Source organism: Ranitomeya variabilis, chromosome 3 (genome assembly GCF_051348905.1).
Source record: "Ranitomeya variabilis isolate aRanVar5 chromosome 3, aRanVar5.hap1, whole genome shotgun sequence".
Classification (NCBI taxonomy): domain Eukaryota; kingdom Metazoa; phylum Chordata; class Amphibia; order Anura; family Dendrobatidae; genus Ranitomeya; species Ranitomeya variabilis.
In genome coordinates, this window is record NC_135234.1 from 316,885,733 (window position 1) to 316,909,713 (window position 23,981).

The 23,981-nt window shown below is 45.9% G+C and overlaps 1 protein-coding gene across 3 annotated transcripts in view; it reads left to right on the forward strand.

Annotated features, from left to right (window-relative positions):
• SYTL1 (synaptotagmin like 1) overlaps nucleotides 1–23,981 on the forward strand; it is a 303,576-nt gene that overhangs the window by 190,384 nt on the left and 89,211 nt on the right. For all 3 annotated transcript variants that reach the window (XM_077295678.1, XM_077295677.1, XM_077295679.1), the window contains exons 3-5: nucleotides 16,533–16,681; nucleotides 16,756–16,855; nucleotides 23,253–23,298. In XM_077295678.1, coding sequence (XP_077151793.1) covers nucleotides 16,533–16,681; nucleotides 16,756–16,855; nucleotides 23,253–23,298 — 295 coding nt within the window. The remainder of the gene's footprint in view (nucleotides 1–16,532; nucleotides 16,682–16,755; nucleotides 16,856–23,252; nucleotides 23,299–23,981) is intronic.

The following is a 23,981-nucleotide window of genomic DNA, read 5'->3' on the forward strand; positions in this document are numbered from 1 at the left end:
GGACCCGGAGCAGGTCCCAAAGGGTTCCTGTAGGGAAAGAACCCTGACGTCGCATGTGGCTGCCCATAGCCAGGAGTTCCAGACCGCTCTGCACTCAGATGCTAGCCTGGAGAATTTGAGACACCTTGCTGAGAGGCCCACCTCCGTGACTGATAAGGAGAGGGTGTTCTGGGAGCAAGGGAGGTTGTACCGGGAGACAGTACCCGGAAAATCCCAAAAGGAGTGGTTCAGGGAAAGACAGCTGTTCGTCCCGCACCAATTCAGGAGTGAGTTGTTGCAGATTGCCCGTGAGATCCCACTCGCTGGATACTTGGGGATCAGCAAAACTAAGGCCCGGCTGTCTCAACACTTCTATTGGCCCAATATGGGGACAGATGTGTCAAACCACTGCCACTCCTGTATCACCTGCCAAAGAGTGGGGAAGGCAGGGCCTGCTCTTAAGGCTCCCCTGATCTCTTTGCCAGTGATAGAGGAACCTTTCCAGAGGATCACGGTGGACATTGTGGGCCTGCTGGCCATCCCCAGCAGCTCTGAAAAGCAATACATCCTCACTGTGGTAGACTACGCTACCCAGTACCCAGAGGCAGTGGCTCTGTCCTCAACTAGGGCAGATAAGGTGGTGGATGCACTGTTGGCTACCTTTTCACGGTTAGGATTTCCCAGGGAGATGCTTACTGATAGAGACCCAATTCATCTCTCGCCTAATGGAGGCTCTCTGTAAGAGAATGCAGGTGAAGCATCTGGTATCGAGTGCGCATCACCCACAGACCAATGGCTTGTGTGAGCGCTTCAATGGTACCCTCAAACAGATGCTACGCATGCTGGTTGAGAGCCAAGGATGTGACTGGGAGCGGTACCTCCCACACCTGCTATTCGTTTACCGAGAGGTTCCACAGGCCTCGACGGGGTTCTCCCCTTCGAGTTCCTGTATGGCAAGCGAGTCCGTGGACCCCTTGGGTTGATAAGGGAATCATGGGAAGAGGAGCCGAACTCTTCTGAAGTGTCCATAGTGGAGTATGTCATGCGCTTCCATGACAAGATGCAGACCTTGACGCAGTTGGTGTGACTGGTACGACCAGAACGCCCAGGTGTGGACCTACCACGTGGGTCAAAAGGTGTGGGTGCTGGTCCCCATACCAAAGAATAAGCTTCAGGCAGCCTGGGAAGGCCTGTACGTCGTCCACCAACAGCTCAACCCGGTCACCTACGTGGTCACGCTTGACCACGCTGGGGGTAGGGGAAAGGCCTTTCACGTCAACATGATGAAGGCTGATCACGAATGTGAAGCCTGCATCCTACCGGTCTGCAGCCTGCCTGAAGACAGGGAGGAAGACCCCCTCCAGGACATGCTTGCCCAAGCCAAAGCCGGTGGGTCCATCGAGGACGTGGAGGTAAGCGCCGTGCTAAACGAACCCCAGCAGTCACAGTTGCGGACCACACTGGAACCCTTCCGGCCGTGTTCTCCAACCGACCTGGAAGTACTGAGTTAGCAGTCCACAAGGTGGACACCGGGAATAATGCCCCACTATGGCGAACACCCTATCGGATCTCTGATAAGGTGCAGCAGCTTATGTGCCAGGAGATCGATGAGATGTTACAGCTGGGGGTGATTCAATGGTCAAAGAGCACGGCGTAGGCCTCACCTGTAGTCGTCGTGCCAAAGAAGGATCTGACCACCCGGTTCTGCGTGGACTACAGGGGGCTCAACGACATTGCAGCCTTTGACACGCACCCAATGCTGTGCATCAAGGAGCTGCTTGAGCGGTTAGCTGGCACCAAATATCTAATGGATCTGAGTCAAGGATACTGGCACATTCCCCTGAGCTCCGAGGCGCAGCTGAAGTCCGCCTTTATCACACTGTATGAGTCCACGGTCATGCCCTTCAGCATGAAAAATGCCCTTGCCACTTTCCAGCGCATGGTTAATCACCTGCTTCAGGGACTGGAGAAGTACGCGGTGGCGTACTTGGATGACATTTTTAGTTTTTCCTGGGGTGAACACCTGCAGCATCTTGAGGAGGTGCTCAGGTGAATTCACCAAGCTGGACTGACCATCAAGCCGGGAAAGTGCCAGATGGGCATGAGTGAGGTCCACTACCTGGGGCACCAGGTAGGCGGGGGTTCCATAAAGCCAGAGCCTGGGAAAGTGGACGCGATCATGTCCTGGCCCACCCCCAGGACCAAGAGACAGGTGATGTCCTTCCTGGGCACTGCATGGTACTATAGACGCTTCGTACAGCACTATAGTAGCCTGGCAAAACCCTTGACGGACCTCACCAGGAAGAAGCTACCCCTCATAGTCGACTGGACCGATGGCTGTGAGGGGGCCTTCCAGGTGTTAAAAACAGCACTGTGCAATGCTCCTGCAATTAAAGCACTCGACCGGTTCTTGGTAAAGACCAATGCCAGTGAGTTTGGCCTCGGTGCTGTGTTCAGCCAGGTCGACTCAGGGAGCCACGAGCACCCCGTGTTTTACCTGAGCTGGAAGCTTCTGCCGAGGGAAGTGGCCTACTCCACCATCGAGAAGGTGTGCCTGGACATTTTCTGGGCCCTGCAATGCTTGCAGCCCTACCTGTACGGGTGCACCTTCACTGTGGTGACAGACCACAGCCCTCTGTGCTGGCTACAAGCCATGTGTGGAACCAACAGAAGGTTGCTACGCTGGAGCCTTGCCCTCTAGCAGTATGACTTTACCATCGACCACAAAACGGGCAGGGAGCATGGCAATGCAGATGGGTTGTCCCACCAGGGTGAACCTGCTGAGGTGCGCATGGAGGAGTACCGAGAGGTCCTGCATCAGTAGCACAGTCTAAAAGGGGGAGGTGTCACGATAATGTAAAAATGTAATAATGTGAGATTAGTTCTAGAAAGTACCGTGTAGCTTTGACCCCCCTTTCCCCTCCCCCTCTGCATTCGCTCATACAACAAACAAAGCCTTATGGCAGATACACTGTGCAACTTGATACCAATATGTGAGTAGTTTATGGCTTTTAATCTGCAGACGACCAATCCCGTGAAGCCACTCATTCCCCCTCCCCATTTTCCCAAGGAATGTCTTTTGTCCGGGGGTCTAGCTGCTATAGAGAGGGGTGTTATGCATCTGGACATATGCTCACCCTTCCCCCCAGGACACGGCTGCCATGATGATGCCATGAGATAACGACCTGTAAGTTCTCTTTTCATTGTTAATCCTTTTTTTATTTGTAATCTGCAATGTACACATGATTTTGTCTTCTTTATAATATCTTTTATATTTTGTAAACACTGCCTACCTTTTTATGGAGTGAAATATATAATTTGCTAGCTTGTGTCTCTCTGCTCTATAAACGAACTGTCGCTTCCTCTGCAGTGAATTACGCTACTGATTTGGGTTGGCTCCAGACCCGTTAACCCTTGTGGAATCGAAGCTGGTGGCAGCATACTTCGTTCTGTGCATTTGGGAATCTTTATAGCAATGGTGGAATTGATAATTATGGTTCCCGCCTGTGTTTGAGTAGTTACATCTTCCTCGCTGCAGCATGCCCAATAGCCAGTACATAACAGACCGCCTTTCTGGCGACTAATTACCCTAATTGCAGTACCTAATCTGACCTGAGGGTAAAGGGGCACCAGAGAGCTGCAAGTTCCAAACTGGAACTGAGAAGTGGGATATAGATAAATCCCCTTCAGAAGGAACCAGCGGCAATCAAACAACCCCGGTTTGTGACAAATTGGTGTGAGTAGTGGGGACAATAAAAGTATCCTTGGTGCCTTGTCTTAAAAGGAAGCACCCCTTTGAGAAGGGGCATCCACATCTTGGGACAAAGCCCCTAGGCTTGATGTTGCTTTAGTCATGGCCTCTAAAAATTTGCACTCCCTTTAGTGAATATGGGTACACTTAAAGACCCCTTGGACAAAAAAGCTGACACCCTCCTTAAAGGGGCCTGGGAATCAGCAGGGGGAAACCTAAGACCAGCCATAGCAGCAACATGTACCTCCAGATCCCTAATGATATGGGTGGATCAGCAGCAGAAATATCTGAGGGAAGTGGCACCCAGGAATAAGATATCAGAATCCATTCCCATGATAAGAGTTGCAGCAGCCTTTCTGGCAAACTCATCGGCTGATTCTGTCCCGTTGGCATCTAAATCCGCAGCTCTCTTAAATGCAGCCCGAAGAGCTCTATGGCTCAAAGGCTAGCCGGGATATTTACAGACAAAACTCAAGCTATGCTCGATCCCATGTGAGGGCCAATTTTTGTTTGGGGAGACGCTGGTCGATATCCTCCAAAATGCAGGTGATAAGAAAAGGGATTCCCAAACCTTGGCCCCCCATCTTTTAAGCGGTCCTTTCGGAACAAAAACCTTTTCCGCAGAAACCCCCCCAGGGAGCAAATAAATGGGATGAAGGGAGAAATAGCAAAGAGGGTTCTTCTTCGGCAATTCCTCCCAGAATAAAAAATCCTCGAAGTGACGGTCCCCCAGGGTGGGGGGGAGATTAAACTTTTTTCCTTCCGGCCTGGGAAAAAATCTCGAACAGCCATGGATCTTAAACCTAGTCAAGTCGGGCTTGAGGATAGACTTTCTCTCTCTCCCCCCACAAAACTATGTAGTGACTCCCCTAAGATCCTCCAGGCGAGAACAAAAGGCCCTGGAATGCGAAGTCATGAACCTCATACAAAAAGCAGTCCTTCAGGAAGTACCCCCTCAGGAAGTGGGGAAGGGATTCTACTCCCTGCTATTTCTAGTGTCCAAGTCAGACCGCACCTATCGGACAATAATATACTTGCGGAAACTGAATAGCTATGTGAGATATCAAAAATTCAAGATGGAGTCAATAAAATCGACCATCAAAATACTGTTTCCAAACTGTTTTAAAACCGTCTTGGATCTCATCAACACGTACTACCATGTCCCCATTCACAAAGAATCCCAGAGATTCCTCAGACTGGCCGTTTCCATAAAAGGGGAAATAAGAGAATTTCAATACAGAGCCGTCCCCTTCGGAATATCAATAGCCCCCCATCTTTTACCAAACTAGTAGCGGAAATGATGACTCATCTCAGGGAACAAGACACTTTGATAATCCCCTATTTGGATGATTTTCTAATAGCAAGCGACTTGGCCCAACACTGCAGGAGGGACAGAGTATTGAATACCCTAGTGAACCTAGGCTGGCTTCTAAACCTAACGAAATCAAGGCTAGAGCTCAGCAAAGTACAGGAATTCCTGGGGTTAACATTGGACTCTCAGAAACAAGAGTGCCACCTCCCAGCTCACAAAAAAAGAGAAGATAATACACATAGTGTCAAAAGCATTACAAAATCCCTCCATGACACTGAGGAAGGCGATGTCTGTATTAGGTTCCCTTTCCACCTGTTTACCAGCAGTCCGGTGGGCACAGCTGCACACAAGGGATCTCCAGTGGGACATATTAGAAAACCAGACTACATTACGGGGTCACTTAGAGGGCCACATAATTCTAAATTCAGTTATTATTCATTCCCTGGTTTGGTGGAAAGATGCCGACAACCTATCAAAAGGAATCCCCTGGGTAACCGATGCATCTCACATAGTTACCACCGATGCAAGTCCCACGGGATGGGGAGCTCACCTGGTCAACAGGGTCATTCAGGGGGTGTGGAAAAACAAGGAGCTAGAGGCTTCTTCGAACCAGAAAGAAATTTGGCCAGTGGGTCACGCTCTATCACGTTTTCTACATATTCTACGGGGTCATCATATCCGGGTATTCTTGGAAAATTGAATAGTAGTGGCTTACATAAACCATCAGGGAGAACCAAGTCCCAAGCCCTAATGGACCCCATGTCCAGGATCATCAGCTTAGCAGAGAGCAATCTTCTATCCCTTTCTGCATTACACATTCGGGGGGCAGAAAACCAAAAGGCAGACTTTCTGAGCTGCACTCAACTGAGACAGGGCGAATGGGTTTTAAATCAGTCCATTTTCAAGCAGATGAACATTAAAGACTCCTAGCCAAAGGGCTGAGGATCTAATAGAAATTCAAATGGAGTTTTTACTATCTGTTCTTATTCTGTGTACAGTTTATGTGCAATGTACTGTATGTGTAACGGGAAGTATAGAGCCTGAGGGTAGTTTGATTGTGCAAGGGAAGGTTCATATATTGAAACGAGGCTTGCTTGAAGTATGTGCAAGTGACTAAAATATAAAAAGTTGTGGAGAACCCCGGAAATAGATATTTTGTTCTCTAGACCCCAGGGGGAATTCTCAGGCTCTAGACACCTTTATATTTCCATGGACTCAGAGTCTGGCATATGCCTTTCCCCCAACCACCCTCATCCCAGCAGTCCTACGAAAGGTCAGGAAAGACAAATCAAGACTAATATTAATAGCTCCTTTCTGGTCAAGAAGAACTTGGTTCTCCTGGCTGAGGATGTTATCAGTCACCAATCCTTGGATTCTGCCGGAACTCCCGGACCTTCTGTCTCAAGAACCAGTGTTCCACCCTCAGACAGTGAACCTTCATTTAACAGCATGGAATTTGAAGGTGCACTGCTGAGGGAAAGAGGGTTTTCGGAAAATATAGTTACTACACTGTTAAAAAGTAGAAAAGCCGTCACTACAAAAGCTTGGCAAAACTTGGAAAAAATTTCTGTCCGCCTCCGGGGTAAAGGTTCAGGATGGGGTCCCAATTACCAAAATCCTTGAATTTCTACAGAAGGGACTAGAACAGGGCCTGGCAGACAGTACTTTAAAGGTACAGGTGGCAGCCCTAGGAGCACTATATAATCAGGATGTTGCAGGTAACCCATAGGTAGCACGGTTCATCAAAGCTGCCACAAGGTCTAGACCGATAGTTAGCTGGAAGCTACCATCTTGGGATTAAATCTATTAGCCCTAACAAGTCCCCCATTTGAGCCTATAGATTCAACCCCTCTCAAGATCTTATCTTTAAAAACCATTCTCCTAGTGGCTCCAATGTCAGCTCGCAGAGTAAGCGATATTCAGGCCTTATCCGCGGGACCTCCCTTTACAAAGATTCTAGACAATAGAGTTATCTTAAACCCGACCCAGCCTACTTACCAAAAGTAGCATCTCGGTTCCATAGGTCTCAGGAGGTAGTCCTTCCTTCCTTTTGCTCAAACCCTAAGAATAGGGAAGAGGAAAGATTTCACACCCTAGACGTGAAAAGATGTCTGGTTCAGTACCTAGAATCCACCCAGACATGTAGGAAGGAAGGGAAGAGTGAGTACCCTGGTGAGATGGATAAGAGATGCAATAGCCTTGGCCTATTCATTCAGTGGGAATGTCGTCCCAGAGGGGCTGAAAGCTCATTCCACAAGAGCAATGGCAACCTCATGGGCAGAAAGGTCGGAGGTATCGATAGAACAAATCTGTAAGGCGGGCGGCCACCTAGTCATCACCTTCAACCTTTTTTAGGCACTATCGGCTGGACCTAGCCTCTTCGGCTGACTTGACCTTCGGGAGAAGGGTTCTTCAGGTTGTGGTCCCTTCCTAAGCTACAAATCTATGTAATTCTCTCCGTGGTGCTGTCATGGGGGATTGAAAAAGATGTAGTTACTTACCGATAATGGAATTTCTCAGAGCCCATGACAGTACCTGCTTATTTCCTCCCATCACGTGTGTGGTGAGCACGTTTTACTGTTCGTAGCGTGTTTATGTGTAGGCACGGTGTTTTTTCTGACAAGAAGTATGATAATGTATTTATATTTTTATTGTTGTCATTAACCTGGAGGCCCTCCGATGCTCAGTAAACCAACTGATGCGAGGGAAAGGCACCGCCCTTTTATGTGTAGGTCCCTGTCCCTGAAGGGCGGATCCCCTCTCTCTGTGGTGCTGTCATGGGCTCTGAGAAATCCTGTTACCGGTAAGTAACTACGTCTTTCTATGGAATGAAACAATGGAGAAGATGGAGAATTTTTTTCCATCTTATTCTCAATTGGGAGAATTGAATCACACTATGATCATACTCTGGTCAGTGTTTGATCAGAGTGTGATTTACATAGCTCAATTTTCTCAGATGAGAAAACATGTGATCATCTACACATAGCCTAAAAATAATAATTAGAAATGGCCGAGAGACTGAAACAAGGAGTATAATGCAGTAATTGAGGATGAGACTCTAGGCCTTAAGAAAGTTACTAAATTTTTGAAATGTCAGTCTACAAACAGTTTTCTTTTAAAACAATGAATAATGGATGTTTTAGAAGCTTTATTCATTTATTTTCTTATTTTGGCAGAATTGTATGTTTTTCCAAATTAGAGGCTCTAGGTAACAAAAGTTGGCTCACTGCTCCATGATTTAGCCTCTGCTTCTGAGTTTCAGCGTACGGGCACAATGATATTACTAGATCCTGCCTACTGTGCTGTGTTTCAGTCCACCCACTACACAAACGAGAACAGTGTATTGGGAACACGGAGGAAGGTGTTTTTATTTTTTGTCCGTCAGTACATGTGGAAGCAGCATGATGTGTGAGGGCATTGAATGTGTGGGGGCTTCCGGCATCGATCCTACTGTTCGGGGCTATTACATTGTGTGGCTGGTCTGTGGGAGACCTCATATTGTGTGGGGGCTATAGGGAACATCATATTGTTTGTGTGTAGGTGAGTGGAAGCTGTCAAAGCAATCATTCTTTGTGTGGGGGACAGTTAATGCCTCACACTGTGTGTCATTGGCCTGTGGGGGCTATTATATACTGTGGGGGGTTGTGGGGCATCATACAGTGTGTGTGTGTGTGTGTGGGCTATGGGCAACACACTAAGGCTACTTTCATACATCAGGTTTTCGCCGACAAGCTCAATCCAGCTAATTTTCAAAAATACAGATCCGGCAGCAACATTTTTTCCCATAGACTTGTATTAGCGCCGGATTGCGCCTGGTGACCTTGCGTTTCGTCCGGTTTTCACCGGATCCGGCAAATCTGCCATTTCCGGTTTCTGGAAAAATAACGTCCATAGCAACATTTTTTGTCTCCAGCGAAAAAGCCGGAAGCGCTGGATCCAGCGCTTCCAGCTGTTTGCTAGAATGGAAGCCTATGGGAGCTGGAAGGTGCCGGATCCAAAAAATGATGGATTCTGGTGCCGGATTCCGTTTTTTAAAACTGATTTTTTTTTTAATCCAATTATCTGGATATGCTAGTCAGATCTGTCGAAAAAAGGGATCCTTCGCTTCAGTTTTTCACAATCTGTGTCGGATCCGTTTTTTCCAATATTCGACGGATTGTGCCTGAAGCCAAAAAACCTGATGTGTGAAAGTAGCCTTAGTGGTGGGTTTTGGGGGTAATGATACTCTGGGAGGGATCTGGGTGCACATTGTTATATGTGGGGGATGCCATACTGTGTGTAATGTGATCATGCTGTTTGGGGTGGCAGTGAAAGTAATCATTCCATGTGGTAGGACTTTTTGGTCACTCTACTGTGTGGGGAATAGCTGTCTGGGCATTCCTACTGTGAGGTGGACTGTAGGGGCCATCATACAGTATAATGGCCTCCATATGGTGTGTGTAGTGTTTGGGCATCATACTATGTGAAGAACATCATACTGTGGGTGAATCATACTCTGGGAGAGAGCTGTGGGGGCCATCATACAGTGTGTGTTAAGTTGTTAGGCATCAAAATATGTGGGGGCTGTGGGGCTATCGTAATGCAGGGAGCTGTGAGGGCAATGATACTATGTGTGTGTAGAGAGACCATCATAATATTGGAAGGGTGACTGGGTGCCTCATACTAAGAGGGGGTAATTATGGAGAGGGGGCTGTGGGGGCATCATAATGTGTGTGGGAGAACTGTAGGGAAATTATACTATGGGGACATCATATTGTGAGGATCACTATAGGAGCATCATTTTGTAGGGGTATTACTCTGGTTGTCTCATAATATGTGATGGGGTACTGTAGGGACATCATACACTGCGGGGGACACTGTGGAAGCATCATACCGTGAAAGGGGCTTTATCGGAATCATACTGTGAGGGAAGCTGTGGGCACATGAACTTGAGTGTGTCAACATATAATGTGGAAGCCATCATACTGGAGTGTTGTGTGGGCGAGCCATCATACTGTGTGTGTGCGATTGTGCGAGTATTATAATGTGAGTAATGTGAATATGGTCTTCCTGCTGTGTGGGGGATTACTGCGGTGACCTCATAATGTGTCAGGGAACTGTAATGGCATCATACTGTGGGGCCTCATAATGTGTGTGTGTGTCAGGACTCTGAACATTTTTTATTACCTTTTGTGCATTACTGCCCTTTTCCAAGATGGCGTCTTTGGTCTCATGTGCACTGTGTCTTCCTGCTATAAAACTCCACCCCAGCTTTCAGTCTGTGCTAGAGTATTCTGCCTTGCATCCAGCTTCTGACCCTGGTGACTCCCTGGCTATATACCTGCTCCTGTGAACCTGTGTGGTGATCCTGCTACTCTGCTCTGAGTTCCTGCTGCATACACCAGTTTCCAGTAATCCTCCTTCATCTGCTGCTCGTGTTTACTCCCATCTGCATTTGCTGGACATGTAAGCTGTTGCTGCTCTGCAAAAACCTGAGACTATTACCCAGGCCTCCCTGGGTGAGCTAAGATATTATTTGAACTGCCTTATAAGCATATTTATCTGTGTTTGGACTATACAAGGACTTATTCGTGTCAAGTATCCTCAAGAATAACTGTGCTTCATAGACTTTCTGTGTATAGCGTTTTCCTCTGAAGTTCCCTATAGACTGCTAAGCTGCGTTTATTATTTACACCAAGTGTTGTGGACTTGAGTTTCTCTCTGCACCTGTTTGAATCACCGTGTGATAATATACACTTTACCACTTATAAAACTGTGTCCTGTAGTTTTCTTGTTCCATGCAAAGAGTCTCCTGATTTATCCCCTATAATTATTAGAGGATACTCTAGCCACAAAAGAGGAGACTGCTGGAACAATGACTGCAGAGAGCAGATTAGAGCAGGTGTTTTCCATAATTAGATCACTGCAGAAAAATGTGGAAGGTCTGCAAAAGAAGTTTGGAAGCATTGAACACAATCAACAAGTGTTTGGAAAAACTTTGCAGGACTTAAGCACCCACATGGCAGCCCTGGAAACAAACTTGCTGGCATAGAGTCCCAGTATGGAAGGGCTTTTCAGGACATAAGCACGCAAATAGCTGCACAAGCGACTTTACCCTCTGGGCAACCGCCACCAGCTAGCCCACCTAAGTTGCCCCCATTCAGATTTAATGGTGATCGCGACAAATTTCATGGCTTTGTGAATTAATGTATGCTATATTTTGATGTACATGCCGACCATTTTTCTAATGATAGATCCAAGGTATTGTGTGTAATAATGCTGCTGACCTCATGAGCGCTCGCCTGGGAGAATCCGATGATTGAGTCTCATGACCCACGGTTAAATAACTTGGATGATTTCTTGGCCGCTATGGCATTAATCCATAATGATCCTAATCGCGGTGCAACTGCTGAATCTGCTTTATTGTCTTTACGCCAGGCTAAACGTTCTGTTATTGAGTATGCTACTGAATTCAGGAGATTAGCGGTAGATACCAATTGGGACAGTTATGCACAATTGCCTATTTTTAAAAGGGGTCTGTCTAGTATTGTAAAAGATGAATTAGCTCGCTCTGAGTCACCACAAGAGCTAGAAACGCTTATACAGCATTGTGTGCGCATAGACATTCGCCTTACTGAACGTAGGCAGGAGAAGTTTGCTGCCTTTAACCGTATCTCTAACTTTTCCCTTCCTTCCAAAGAGCCTGCAGGTAAAACATCTCGGGAGATGGAGGAGGTGCCCATGCAAATTGATTCCGTTCAGAGGCGCGAGATTAATGAGCACCGGGAGCATCGCCTTCGTGAAAGTCTATGTTTCTACTGCGGCCAGTCTGACCACTTTTTGATCAATTGTCCTAAGTGTCCCAGACGGCCTAACAAGGTGCAAGCAGCAGTAGGGGAGTATGATAACTGTGATGATGAATCTGACATCTCTGAATGTAGCCTGCCTTTAAACGCTGTATTCCATTCACTTTCTATGACTTCACCCCCAAGGAGCTTAAGGAAAAGAACTCTCACTGTTCTCTCCCTATTAAGATCCTGTGTTCAAGACAGTGGATTTCCAGTGCAGATATGATTGACTCTGGTGCAGGTGGCAATTTCATGGATATCGCATTTGTCAAGGAACATGGTATTGAATTTCAGCAAAGAACCTCTCCAATTACCATGGAAACAGTGGATGGGTCACCTTTAATCTCTGGGCCTGTGGATCAGGAGACCGTACCCCTTGATATTTTGTTGGAGCCTAATCATCAGGAGCAACTTTCTTTCTTGCTAATTTCTTCTCCTCATTTTCCTGATTTTAGGCATTCTTTAGTTGCGTTCTCAGAACCCAATTATCAACTGGGAGACCAAGGAGATTATCTTTCCAAAAAGGAGCAACTCAGCGTTAACAGAAGCTGTCCCTGAGTCCACGGCTATGGAACCACATGTACAGGTATTTTCTTTACCTTCAGCATATAAAGAGTTCCCTGACATCTGTGACAAGAAGAATGCAGATCAGATTCCTCCACACAGGCATTATGACTGTCCCATTGAGCTGCTTCCAGGGGCAGCTATTCCTTTTGGTAATGTATACCCTTTGGCGGCACCTGAGCTTCAAGCCTTAAAGGAGTATATTGATGAAAATCTGGCCAAAGGCTTCATACGTCCTTCTTCCTCACCAGCAGGGGCACCTATATTTTTTGTAAAAAAGAAGGATGGGACCCTGAGACCCTGTGTTGACTATGGGGAATTCAATAAGGTAACCATACAAAACCGTTACCCCTTTGCCTCTGATTCACGAATTATTGGAAAGAGTCCGCCATGCTAAGGTGTTCTCTAAACTGGATCTTCGTGGGGCTTATAATTTGGTGCATATTCGTCCAGGGGATGAGTGGAAGACAGCATTCTGATGCCGATATGGACACTTTGAATATTTTGTGATGCCCTTCGGGCTTTGTAACGCCCCTGCAACGTTTCAACACCTTGCTAATGACATTTTCAGAGATTTGTTGGACCAGTTTGTGGTGATCTATTTGGATGATATACTAATCTTTTCTGACTCTCTACAGGAACATGAAGAACACGTCAAAACTGTTTAAAGATGTCTGAAAGAGAACCATCTGTATATTAAGCCGGAAAAATGTGAGTTCCATCGTTCTGAGATACAGTTTTTAGGTTATATCATCTCTCCCCAGGGGCTGAACATGGAATCTGGTAAGATTCAGGCTATCCTTGACTGGCTGGTACCCAAGAACGTTAAGGATGTCCAACGTTTTATTGGTTTTGCAAATTTCTACAGACGCTTTATTCAAAATTTTTCTGATATTGTCCGTCCCATTACTTCCTTGACAAAGAAGGAAAATCCCTTTAAGTGGTCATCACAGGCTCAAGAAGCTTTTGATCGGCTAAAGATCTGTTTCACCTCAGCACTGCTGTTGATACACCCAGATCCAACACTTTCTTTCATTGTGGAGGTGGACGCTTCTGATAATGCTTTGGGGGCTATTCTCTCCCAAAGAACTGGAGAGAAGGGTCTGCTACATCCTTGTGCTTTCTTTTCCCGTAGACTAACCTCAGCAGAGAAGAATTATGACGTGGGAGACAAGGAATTGTTGGCTTTTATTGCCGCTTTCAAAGAATGGAGGCATCATCTGCAAGGAGCTGCACAACAGATCATAGTGCTAACTGACCATCGCAATTTAGAGTTCCTTAGATCTGCTAGATGTCTTTCTCCTCGTCAGGCTCGTTGGAACTTATTTTTAAATCAATTTAACTTTGTTATCTCGTACCGTCCAGGTTCTCGTAATGGGAAGGATGATGCTTTATCCCGAATCCATGCTGCGGATTCCGTACCTGGAGCCCCGTCCAAGACCATTCTATCTGATGCCAATTTCATCGGAGTTATCCACGATCAGGACTTGTGGAAGGAGTGCAGGGAGGCTTATGACAGTGATGTATTTCTGGCCAACCCACCTGTGGATATTAATCTTGTCTTTAAGGGTGGCATGTGGTTCAGAGATCAACGTATCTATGTCCCTGAGGGCGTCCGTCTGCAGATCCTCGAGTTGGTACATGACTCCAAGTTGGTTGGTCACAGGGGGGTACAAATGACACAAGGGTTCCTGAGCCGATTCTTCTGGTGGCCAACTTGCCTGAAGGATACCAAGGACTATGTTCTCTCTTGCGAGGTATCTGCTCGTTACAAGACTCCTCATGTGGCACCTACGGGTCTTCTACAACCATTACCTTTTCCGTCCCGCCCTTGGGGGTCTGTATCAATGGAGCTGCCTACATCGGGGGGCATGAATACAATCATGGTAGTAGTTGATCGCCTGACTAAAGCTGCTCATTTTGTTCCGTGCACTGGCCTCCTCTCAGCTAAAGATACAGTGAACATGGTTATACAGAATGTCTTTCGGTTGCATGGGGTCCCGGATGAGATCATCTCTGACCGTGGAGTACAGTTCACTTCAAGATTCTGGAAGGGGTTTTGCTCTGCACTCAATATTAATGTCTGTCTCTCTTCCGCTTACCATCCCCAGACAAATGCAGACAAATGGTCAGACTGAGCGTACCAACCAGACTCTGGAACAATACCAAAAATGCTATGTCAGCCATCTCCAGGATGATTGGTTGGAGTTGCTGCCGTTAGCCGAATTTTCATATAACAATTCTCAGAGCGCCTCCACTAAATTTACACCTTTCTTTGCCAATCTGGGTTATCATCCGTGTATCTTACCTAGGTCTCCTATTCTCCGGTTCCGGCAGTGGAGGAAAGGCTGACTGCAATGAGGCAAAATCTGGAGGTTCTGAAGGAATCCCTGACCACAGCTCAAGAACGTTATAAGAGATCGGCTGATAGATTCCGTAAACCTGCACCCATGTTCAAGGTAGGAGATTCCGTGTGGTTAGCAACTAAGAATCTGAAGTTAAACGTTCCTTCACAAAAACTTGGACAGAAATTCATTGGCCCCTTCAAGATCAACGGTATTGTGAGCTCTGTGGCCTGCCAGCTGAAGCTGCCTAGGACTATGAAGGTACACCCAGTTTTTCATGTATCTTTACTAAAGCCTGTATCTCCTAATACCTTCCAGGGACGTGTTGTGCCACCTCCGCAGCCAGTGGTGATTGATGGGCAAGAACAATTTGTAGTGGAGGAAATTATTGATTCCAGGATTCGCAAGAATCGGCTCCAATATCTGATAAGATGGCAGGGATATCCCCCTGAGGAAGACTCTTGGGAACCTGTGGAAAACATCAATGCCCAACAGAAGATTTCTTGTTTTCATCAGAGATTCCCTGAGAAACCAGGTCCAGGATCGTCCTGAGGCTGCTTCTAAGGAGAGAGTAATGTCAGGACATTTTTTATTACCTTTTGTGCATTACTGCCCTTTTCCAAGATGGCGTCTTTGGTTTCATGTGCACTGTGTCTTCCTGCTATAAAACTGCACCCCAGCCTTCAGTCTGTGCTAGAATATTCTGCCTTGCATCCAGCTCCTGACCCTGGTGACTCCCTGGCTATATACCTGCTCCTGTGAACCTGTGTGGTGATCCTGCTACTCTACTCTGAGTTCCTGCTGCATACACCAGTTTCCAGTAATCCTCCTTCATCTGCTGCTCGTGTTTACTCCCATCTGCATTTGCTGGACGTGTAAGCTGTTGCTGCTCTGCAAAAACCTGAGACTATTACCCAGGCCTCCCTGGGTGAGCTAAGATATTATTTGAACTGCCTTATAAGCATATTTATCTGTGTTTGGACTATACAAGGACTTATTCATGTCAAATTGTCAAATATCCTCAAGAATAACTGTGCTTCATAGACTTTCTGTGTGATTGCGTTTTCCTCTGAAGTTCCCTATAGACTGCTAAGCTGCGTTTATTATTTACACCAAGTGTTGTGGACTTGAGTTTCTCTCTGCACCTGTTTGAATCACCGTGTGATAATATAGACTTTACCACTTTTAAAACTGTGTCCTGTAGTTGTCTTGTTCCATGCAAAGAGTCTCCTGAGTTATCCCCTATAATTATTACAGTGTGGTTACTATGGGGACATTGCATTGTGTTGGGGAATTGGGAGGTTATCATACTGTGCATGTTGGGGAACTCATACAGTGGTAAGGAGCACTGTTGTTGGTACATCATACTGTGTTGGGAGTAGAGTGAGTTCATCATACTGTGCATGTTAGGTAACTCCCTTTGGGAATGTGACAGGGGCATCAGACTCTATAGGGGCATGAAAAGTGTATTGTATTGGGTGAGAACACTAAGGGGCTTCATAAAGATACAATTATGTAAAGGTCTCAACATATGTCCCTCTCCTTGTCTTTAAAAGTTGGGAGGTAGGCCCTTCAGTGAATGCATCTGTGAATGCGTCTATGCGCCCTACCCCACCAATTAATTTAAACAAATGTAAAAATAAATACCTATTGGTATTAGAAAAAATAAGCTAGGTCATATTTTTTCATTAACTTTTGTTTTAGAAACCATAGGACAAAAAAGTAATAAATCAATATTTTCTCACTTTCCACAGAAAACTACGGTCATCTCTTTCAGATCCTCGCGTATTAAAAAGACTGTCCGGAGACTGGTTCAGTGATGTCAGGTCAAGACGTCCTTGGGGTAAAGTTGGTGGAGTGGAAATAGTTAGGGCATCAATAAGACGGAAGAAGAAAGCCAGAGGTGGGTCTTTTGTCATCTTAGCTATTAGTATGGAGTGCTCCGCTATTAATAAATTGAAAAACTTGTTCTGACAGGTGAATGGCATCAAAGTTGGGCTCAGGAAGACAAAGAATTGAATGGGGATTATGACAGTGAGGATTCTGAGGAGGATGAAACCAAGCCAACAGTAATTAGGTAATGTGTAATAAGGCTGTAAATACAATAATACAGACATAGACAGTTTCTAGGTTTAATAAATATGTTATTAAAATAAGCTGACCATGCTATAAATTGAAGTTGTCCAACATCTTTCATAAGAGAGCCTAAATGGATTGTATGTGATTAGAAAAACATTGCAAAAGTATGATTTTTATCCACCGATTGTATCTGGCATTGCAGATCAGCCACACTTACGTCAATAAGGTGAGCTCAATACCAGATAAAGTCATGAGCAACATTTGCACTGTTTATTACAGAAAACATTGTTTCTTAATCTCTTAGACCTCTGTAAGAGTCAAAAGACATGGATACCATTAAAAGTCATATATATGGGTCTTCCAGGGTAAAATGGAGCTAAATCAGTTTAAATAGTAAGTTACATAAAATACTACTATATCCGCTTCTGGTAGCTGCTTCATCATGTAATCCTGCCATACAATACAATACAATACAATCCTGCCTAATACAATTTCCAAATATATTACTCAATGGCAAATGTTGGGAAATCTGATGACTCCAATATCCATGTGTAAGGCCGGTTTCACATGTCAGTGGCTCCGGTACGTGAGGTGACAGTTTCCTCACGTACCGGAGCCACTGACACACGTAGACCCATTAAAATCAATGCATCTGTGCAGATGTCATTTGATTTTTTGCGGACCGTGTCTCCGTGTGCCAAACACGGAGACAAGTCAGTGTTCGTGGGAGCGCACGTATTACACGGACCCATTAAAGTCAATGGGTTCGTGTAAAACACGGACCACACACGGACCTTCTCCGTGTGCAGTCCGTGTGGCGTGCAGGAGACAGCCCTACAGTAAGCGCTGTCCCCCCCACATGGTGCTGAAGCCGCCATTCATATCTTCTCTGCAGCAGCGTTTGCTGCATAGAAGATATGAATAATAGTGTTTAAAAGAAAGATCTATGTGTCCGCTGCCCTCCCACCCCCTGTGCGCCCCCCCGCTGTTCTGAAAATACTCACCCGCCTCCCTCGCAGTGTTCTGTGCTGGCCGCCCCTTCTACTGTATGCGGTCACGTGGGGCCGCCGATTAGAGTCATGAATAGGGGGCTCCACCTCCCATAGGGGTGGAGCCCCCTATTCATGACTGTAAATGAGCGGCCCCACGTGACCGCATACAGTAGAAGGCGCGGTCAGACCAGGAAGCATCGACAGCCAACGAGGGAAGCGGGTGAGTATTTTCAGAACAGCGGGCGGGGGACACATAGATCTTTCTTTTAAACACTATTATTCATATCTTCTATGCAGCAAACGCTGCTGCACAGAAGATATGAATCGCGGCTTCAGCACGATGCAGAGTACCACACGCGTGGGTACCACACGCTCCGTGTGGTACCCACTCGGCACACGGGCGGCACACGTGTGCCGCACGTATGGCCTACGTGAGCTCACAGGCACACGGACACGGATAACTCCGGTACCGATTTTTTCCAGTACCGGAATTATCTGGACGTGTGGGACAGCCTTAAGATGGTGGGAATCACACATGCAGGTCTTGTAGCTGCTTAAGGTCTAGTTTTTTAAGTTGTATTCTGAGCCAAAGCCAATAGATCTAGCAGAAGTATAAAGGTATGTTTACACTGGAAAATTTAATGCTGACTTGGTATAGGAAGCATTAAAGAAACCCAAGGCTAACACTGAGGCTTTTGCCACTGATTTGCAGTTTGACATGCCATGCTTTTGGATAAGCCACAATAGATGGGGCCAATCTGCCTGTGACTGCTCCACATGGTTTTTGTGCAACATCCACGTCAATAAATGGAAAGTCACTAATTTTTTCCCAACAGAACAGATTTTCAGCCTGTAAGCAAGAAAAATTGCGACACATGTACTTTGGCAGAGATTTCCATTGAAATTAATGTGAGGTTGTCTATACGCAGTCTATGATATAGAATACACCTCAGAATCCATTAAATTCCTAATTTCAACAAATCCTTAAATAATTGTTTGGGGGGAAAAGAGGATACATTGCACAAGATAAATGTTAAAGTTAAATTTTTAATGAATCATATTAAAAATAATAATACAAATTCAAGCAGTTACAACAATAGTAGCTTACTTACATAAAAATGAATGCATCCTGTATAGAGCTTTCATATTGGGGCAAGTTTAAGTATTCAGTTATCCTGGCTAAACCTATCCACAAGTTTCATAGCCCAAAGCAGTTAATCAAAAATGCATGGTTGCTTATTTATAGCCTAATATAACGTGCATGTGCATAGATCATAAGGCTGAAAACATGAATAAGGTGCTAGAGGAGCTGAAAAAAGAATGCAAGGTTTAAAATAGGTCAGGCCAGTGCCTAGTGCTTTAAGGTGTAAATGCAGTAAGCTACCACCCTGACAATGCTGTTTTGCCAGATGCTTTTTCAAAAATCCATTAAATTCCTGCCCTGTGCATATACCCTAAGGCTATGAGTTTTTGGTGAATGTTTGATGATGCAGTTTTTCTGCTCTCTTTCTGCACCAAGGTGGAAACACACTAAAAACGCGTGTGCGTTTTTTATCTGTGGATTTTCAGCATTTAATGTAAGTCTATAAGAAAAATCCATGCATAAAACTCAATGTACCCACAAGAGAAATTAACATGTTGTGGATATGAGACACGCACCCCAGGTCAGTTTACACTGAGTAAAAAAGAAACACAGTGGGAATGAGACTTCAATAAATCCCATCCACTTTGCTGAAACTGTAAGACTCTGCATTTTTAATGCAGCAAAATACGCATTGTGGGCGCACAGCCTTATTTGTTTCCTTATATTTCCCATTCTCTTTGAATCCACTCCTTTCTTTGGATAAAACGCCCCCAAAAACTGCATGTGTAATTCCAGTCATATACACGTGGTAAAAATTGTTGGTACCCCTCGTTTAGGCTAAGTACACATTAACGTATGTGTGCGCAGCATTTCGTCTGCATGCAGAAACTCATGCCAAAACGCATGCAAAAGCATGTTTATGCTGTGTTTTTTATCCGCATCATCTTACGCATGACGCCAATAAAATGCTGAGTTTGCATGCATTTTGGCATGAGTTTGCATTTTTCCGTGCATGTGTTCAATATTTCCAGGAGAATTTTCTTGACACAAGACGCATGGCGGACTACGCCTGTGTCTGGATTTCAGGGAGTTAAACCAGATTACGGTCCGTGATCCATACCCTATGCCACTGATACCTGATTTGTTCAGCCAGGTGGCTGATGCTAAGTGGTTTTCCAAGCTTGACCTCAGGGGGGCTTACAACCTCATAAGAGTCCGTCAAGGTGATGAGTGGAAGATGGCTTTTAATACTCCTGAGGGTCATTTTGAAAATTTGGTGATGCCATTTGGGTTGACAAATGCGCCTGCAGTTTTTCAACATTTCATAAATGATGTATTCTCGCATGTTCCGGGGAAATTCGTTATTGTGTACCTAGATGACATTCTCATTTATTCATGCGACCGTGTTACTCATTTAGAGCATGTGAGGCAGGTGTTACAGCTTCTCAGGGAAAATAAGCTCTATGCAAAACTTGAGAAATGTGTATTTTCAGTTCAGGAGTTGCCTTTCTTGGGTTATATTGTGTCTGCTTCAGGGTTTAAAATGGACGCCGCTAAGGTGCAAGCGGTGCTGCATTGGGAACGGCCTGATAACCTAAAAGCACTCCAGTTGTTCCTTGGATTCTCTAATTATTATAGCAAGTTTATCAAAGATTTTTCTACCATTGCTAAACCGCTTACTGACATGACGAAAAGGGGTACCAATTTCTCTGCCTGGCCTCAGGCTGCTGTGCGCGCATTTGAATTTCTGAAGAACAGTTTTGCTTCGGCCCCCATTCTGGTGCAACCGTGTGTATCAAAACCATTTACCGTGGAAGTCGATGCGTTTGAGGTTGGAGTGGTGGCGGTGCTGTCACAAGGCTCATCCTTGGGCGAGTTGCGTCCTTGCGCCTACTTTTCCAAGAAGCTGTCGTCTGCCAAACGTAATTACGATATCGGCAACAGGGAGTTGTTGGCTATCAAGTTGGCTTTTGAGGAATGGCTACACTTTTTGGAGGGGTCGGTCCATCAGGTTACAGTTATCACCGACCATAAAAATCTGCTGTATTTGGAGTCAGCCAACCGTCTGTCCCCCAGGCAGGCTCGCTGGGCATTGTTTTTCACGCGGTTCAACTATTTTGTTACGTACCGACCTGGGTCTAAGAACACTAAGGCGGATGCTTTGTCCAGGTGTTTTCCGGGGGGAGAACCTCGGGAAGATCCGGTACCCATCCTCCAAAAGGGTGTAGTGGTCTCGGCACTCACGACCGAGGTTGAGGCTGATATTGCCGAGGCTCAGGTGGAGGTACCATCAGAGCTTCCCATTAACAAATCGTTTGTACCGCTCCATCTTCGCCTAAAGGTGTTGGGTGAGCATCATGATGCTGTCCTGGCTGGCCATCCAGGGGTTAGGGGTACCTTGGAGTTGGTGTCACGTCAGTTTTGATGGCCCAAAATCCGATAGGACGTGATCTCATACGTATCAGCATGTACCACGTGCGCTAGGGCTAAGACGTCCCGCTCTCGTCCTGCTGGTACACTACATCCTCTCGGGGTACCCAGTAGGCCAAGGACGGAGATTTCCATGGATTTTATCACAGACTTGCCCTCCTCTGCTGGGAACACGGTCATTCTGGTGGTTGTTGATCGGTTCTCAAAGATGTCGCACTTTGTGTCTTTGCCTTCGTTGCCTAACGCTAAGACTCTAGCTCAGGTTTTTGTGCAGGAGGTGGTCAGACTTCACGGGGTCTTGTCTGACATCATGTCTGATAGGGGTACTCAGTTTGTGGCAAAATTTTGGAAAGCTTTTTGCTCACGGCTGGGGATCAAGTTGTCGCATTCTTCTGCGTTTCATCCTCAGTCAAATGGTCAGACCGAGCGTATGAACCAGAATTTGGAGCAGTACTTACGCTGTTTTGTTTCTGACAATCAGGAGGAGTGGTCGACGTTCCTTCCTTTGGCTGAGTTTGCTATAAATAATCACCGTCAGGAATCGTCTGGGGAGTCCCCGTTCTTTTGAGTTTACGGGCTCCATCCTCAGTTTTGTACTCTGCGTCAGGGGGGCTCTACTGGCGTCCCGGAGGAGGACCAGTTAGGAGCACAACTGTCATCCGTTTGGAGGAGAGTGAAACAGCGCTTGCTAAGCGTAGGTGCAAGGTACAAACGAGTGGCTGACAGTAAATGTGTGACAGGTCCGGACCTGAGTGTGGGTGCTGGGTGTGGTTGTCCACAAAAATCATAAAACTCAAGATTCCATCCTTGAAATTGGGTCCAAGGTTTATTGGTCCATTTAGGGTTGCCGCCATCATTAACCCGGTAGCCTACCGTTTGGCGCTCCCTATGGTATATAAAATACACAACATGTTCCACAGATCTTTATTAAGAAAGGTGGTGTGTTCTGTGGACACGGCGCCTATGCCATCTCCAGTCTTGGTGGATGGCAATTTGGAGTTTGAAGTCTCCAAGGTGGTTGACTCTCGTGTAGTGCGCCGCACATTACAGTACCTGGTACACTGGCGTGGTTATGGGCCGGAAGAGAGGTCCTGGGTACCAGCCTCGGACATACATGCAGACCGGCTGGTCAGTATGTTTCACCGCCGCCATCCAGACAAGCCAGGTCCTATAAGTCGTGAGGGCCCTGGGGTCCCTCGTAGAAGGCGGGGTACTGTCATGTCGGACGCTGTTCACACTAGGGCGTCCGACAGACAGCAGTAATTCCACTTACGTCCACTTCACGCTCAGTGGCGTCGGCTAGATTTTATCCAGCTTGCTCGGGGTTAATCTAGCTGGTAATCAGGTTGGAGGCTGGGTCACGCCCATGGCCTTTAAATAGTCACGCTGGACTTTGGGCGTCGCCGATTATAGCTTGTGCTTTATGCCTGGTGATTCCGGTCTGGAGTGGTGGTCTTGTTGTAGAAATATCGCATCTGGTGGTGTATAATCCTTTGTCATATTCCTCCTTCCTATTTGTATTTGTTTTGCCCTGTGCACATTATAGTGTATTCCTGTGTGTCTGCGGCGTGGTGCGCTTTTCAGTTTTCCCTGTCTGTGCTTTCTGTGGGGATTGGTGTGTGTGGTCTCTTCACTGGGTGGCGGGTGGTGGTTTCAGCTTAGGGCTGAAACAGGAGTCAGGGTCAGGCCTGGCGGCCCAGACATGCACACCTTTAGTGTAACTTCTGGGAAAGGGACAGACAGGGTTTCCCTAGCCTGAGCGATATCGCAGGGACCCGGGTAACCAACCTTAGTCTATCCAGTTCCCCCGTGACAATATCCTTCAGCAACCAAAGTGCAGCCTTATACATTGTTATACTGATTAGTTGTTGTTCTGTAATTTATCATAGGATTTCCAGTGTGCATCTAGAACAAGAATCGTCTGATGATGGTCAGGTATGTACAATGCAGAAGAGAGCTTCTTCTGTAAGTTAGGAGTTTGGAATTAAGCTAGATGACATAGTATAATCTACATCAGTAACTCCATAATAAATGGGGCAGAACTGCAACACGACTCATGAACAAGTTTTCAGATGTTTATAGGAAAAACTTTCACAACTCCATTAATATTGACAGTAGAAGATGCCGCTAGCATGACTGGTGCAATTGCTGAGGATGCTGCTGCAGTGTTTCTATAAAAGGTGTTTGCTGATATTGCATAAAAAAAACCCTTTTTTATACTATGTATGTAAAGTTCTACAACTTTCTATTATTTTTTGTTTTCCAGTTAATTACCATTTTCAAGACAATTGTTTGCTGTCAGTGAATGAGAACACACATTCATAGGAAACAAACCTTACTGCTCAGCTTCAAAGTCTATACAGCTGTATGTAGGCAATGCTCTGTGAGCTGATGAGGCTAAACAAAGATCTATCAGCCATTTAGGGTCCCTGCACACAAGTCAAATTTGCCCAACAAATGCACATGTGTTATATACGGATTTTGCAGCAGATTTTGTTGTAAAATTACAGCAGACTTCCATAAAATGAATTGCCATAAAAAAACCTGTATCTCATGTGAATTTATGTAGGGAAAATATCTGTAGTTTGTAGATGAAAAATGTGTTTAATCTCCTTTAC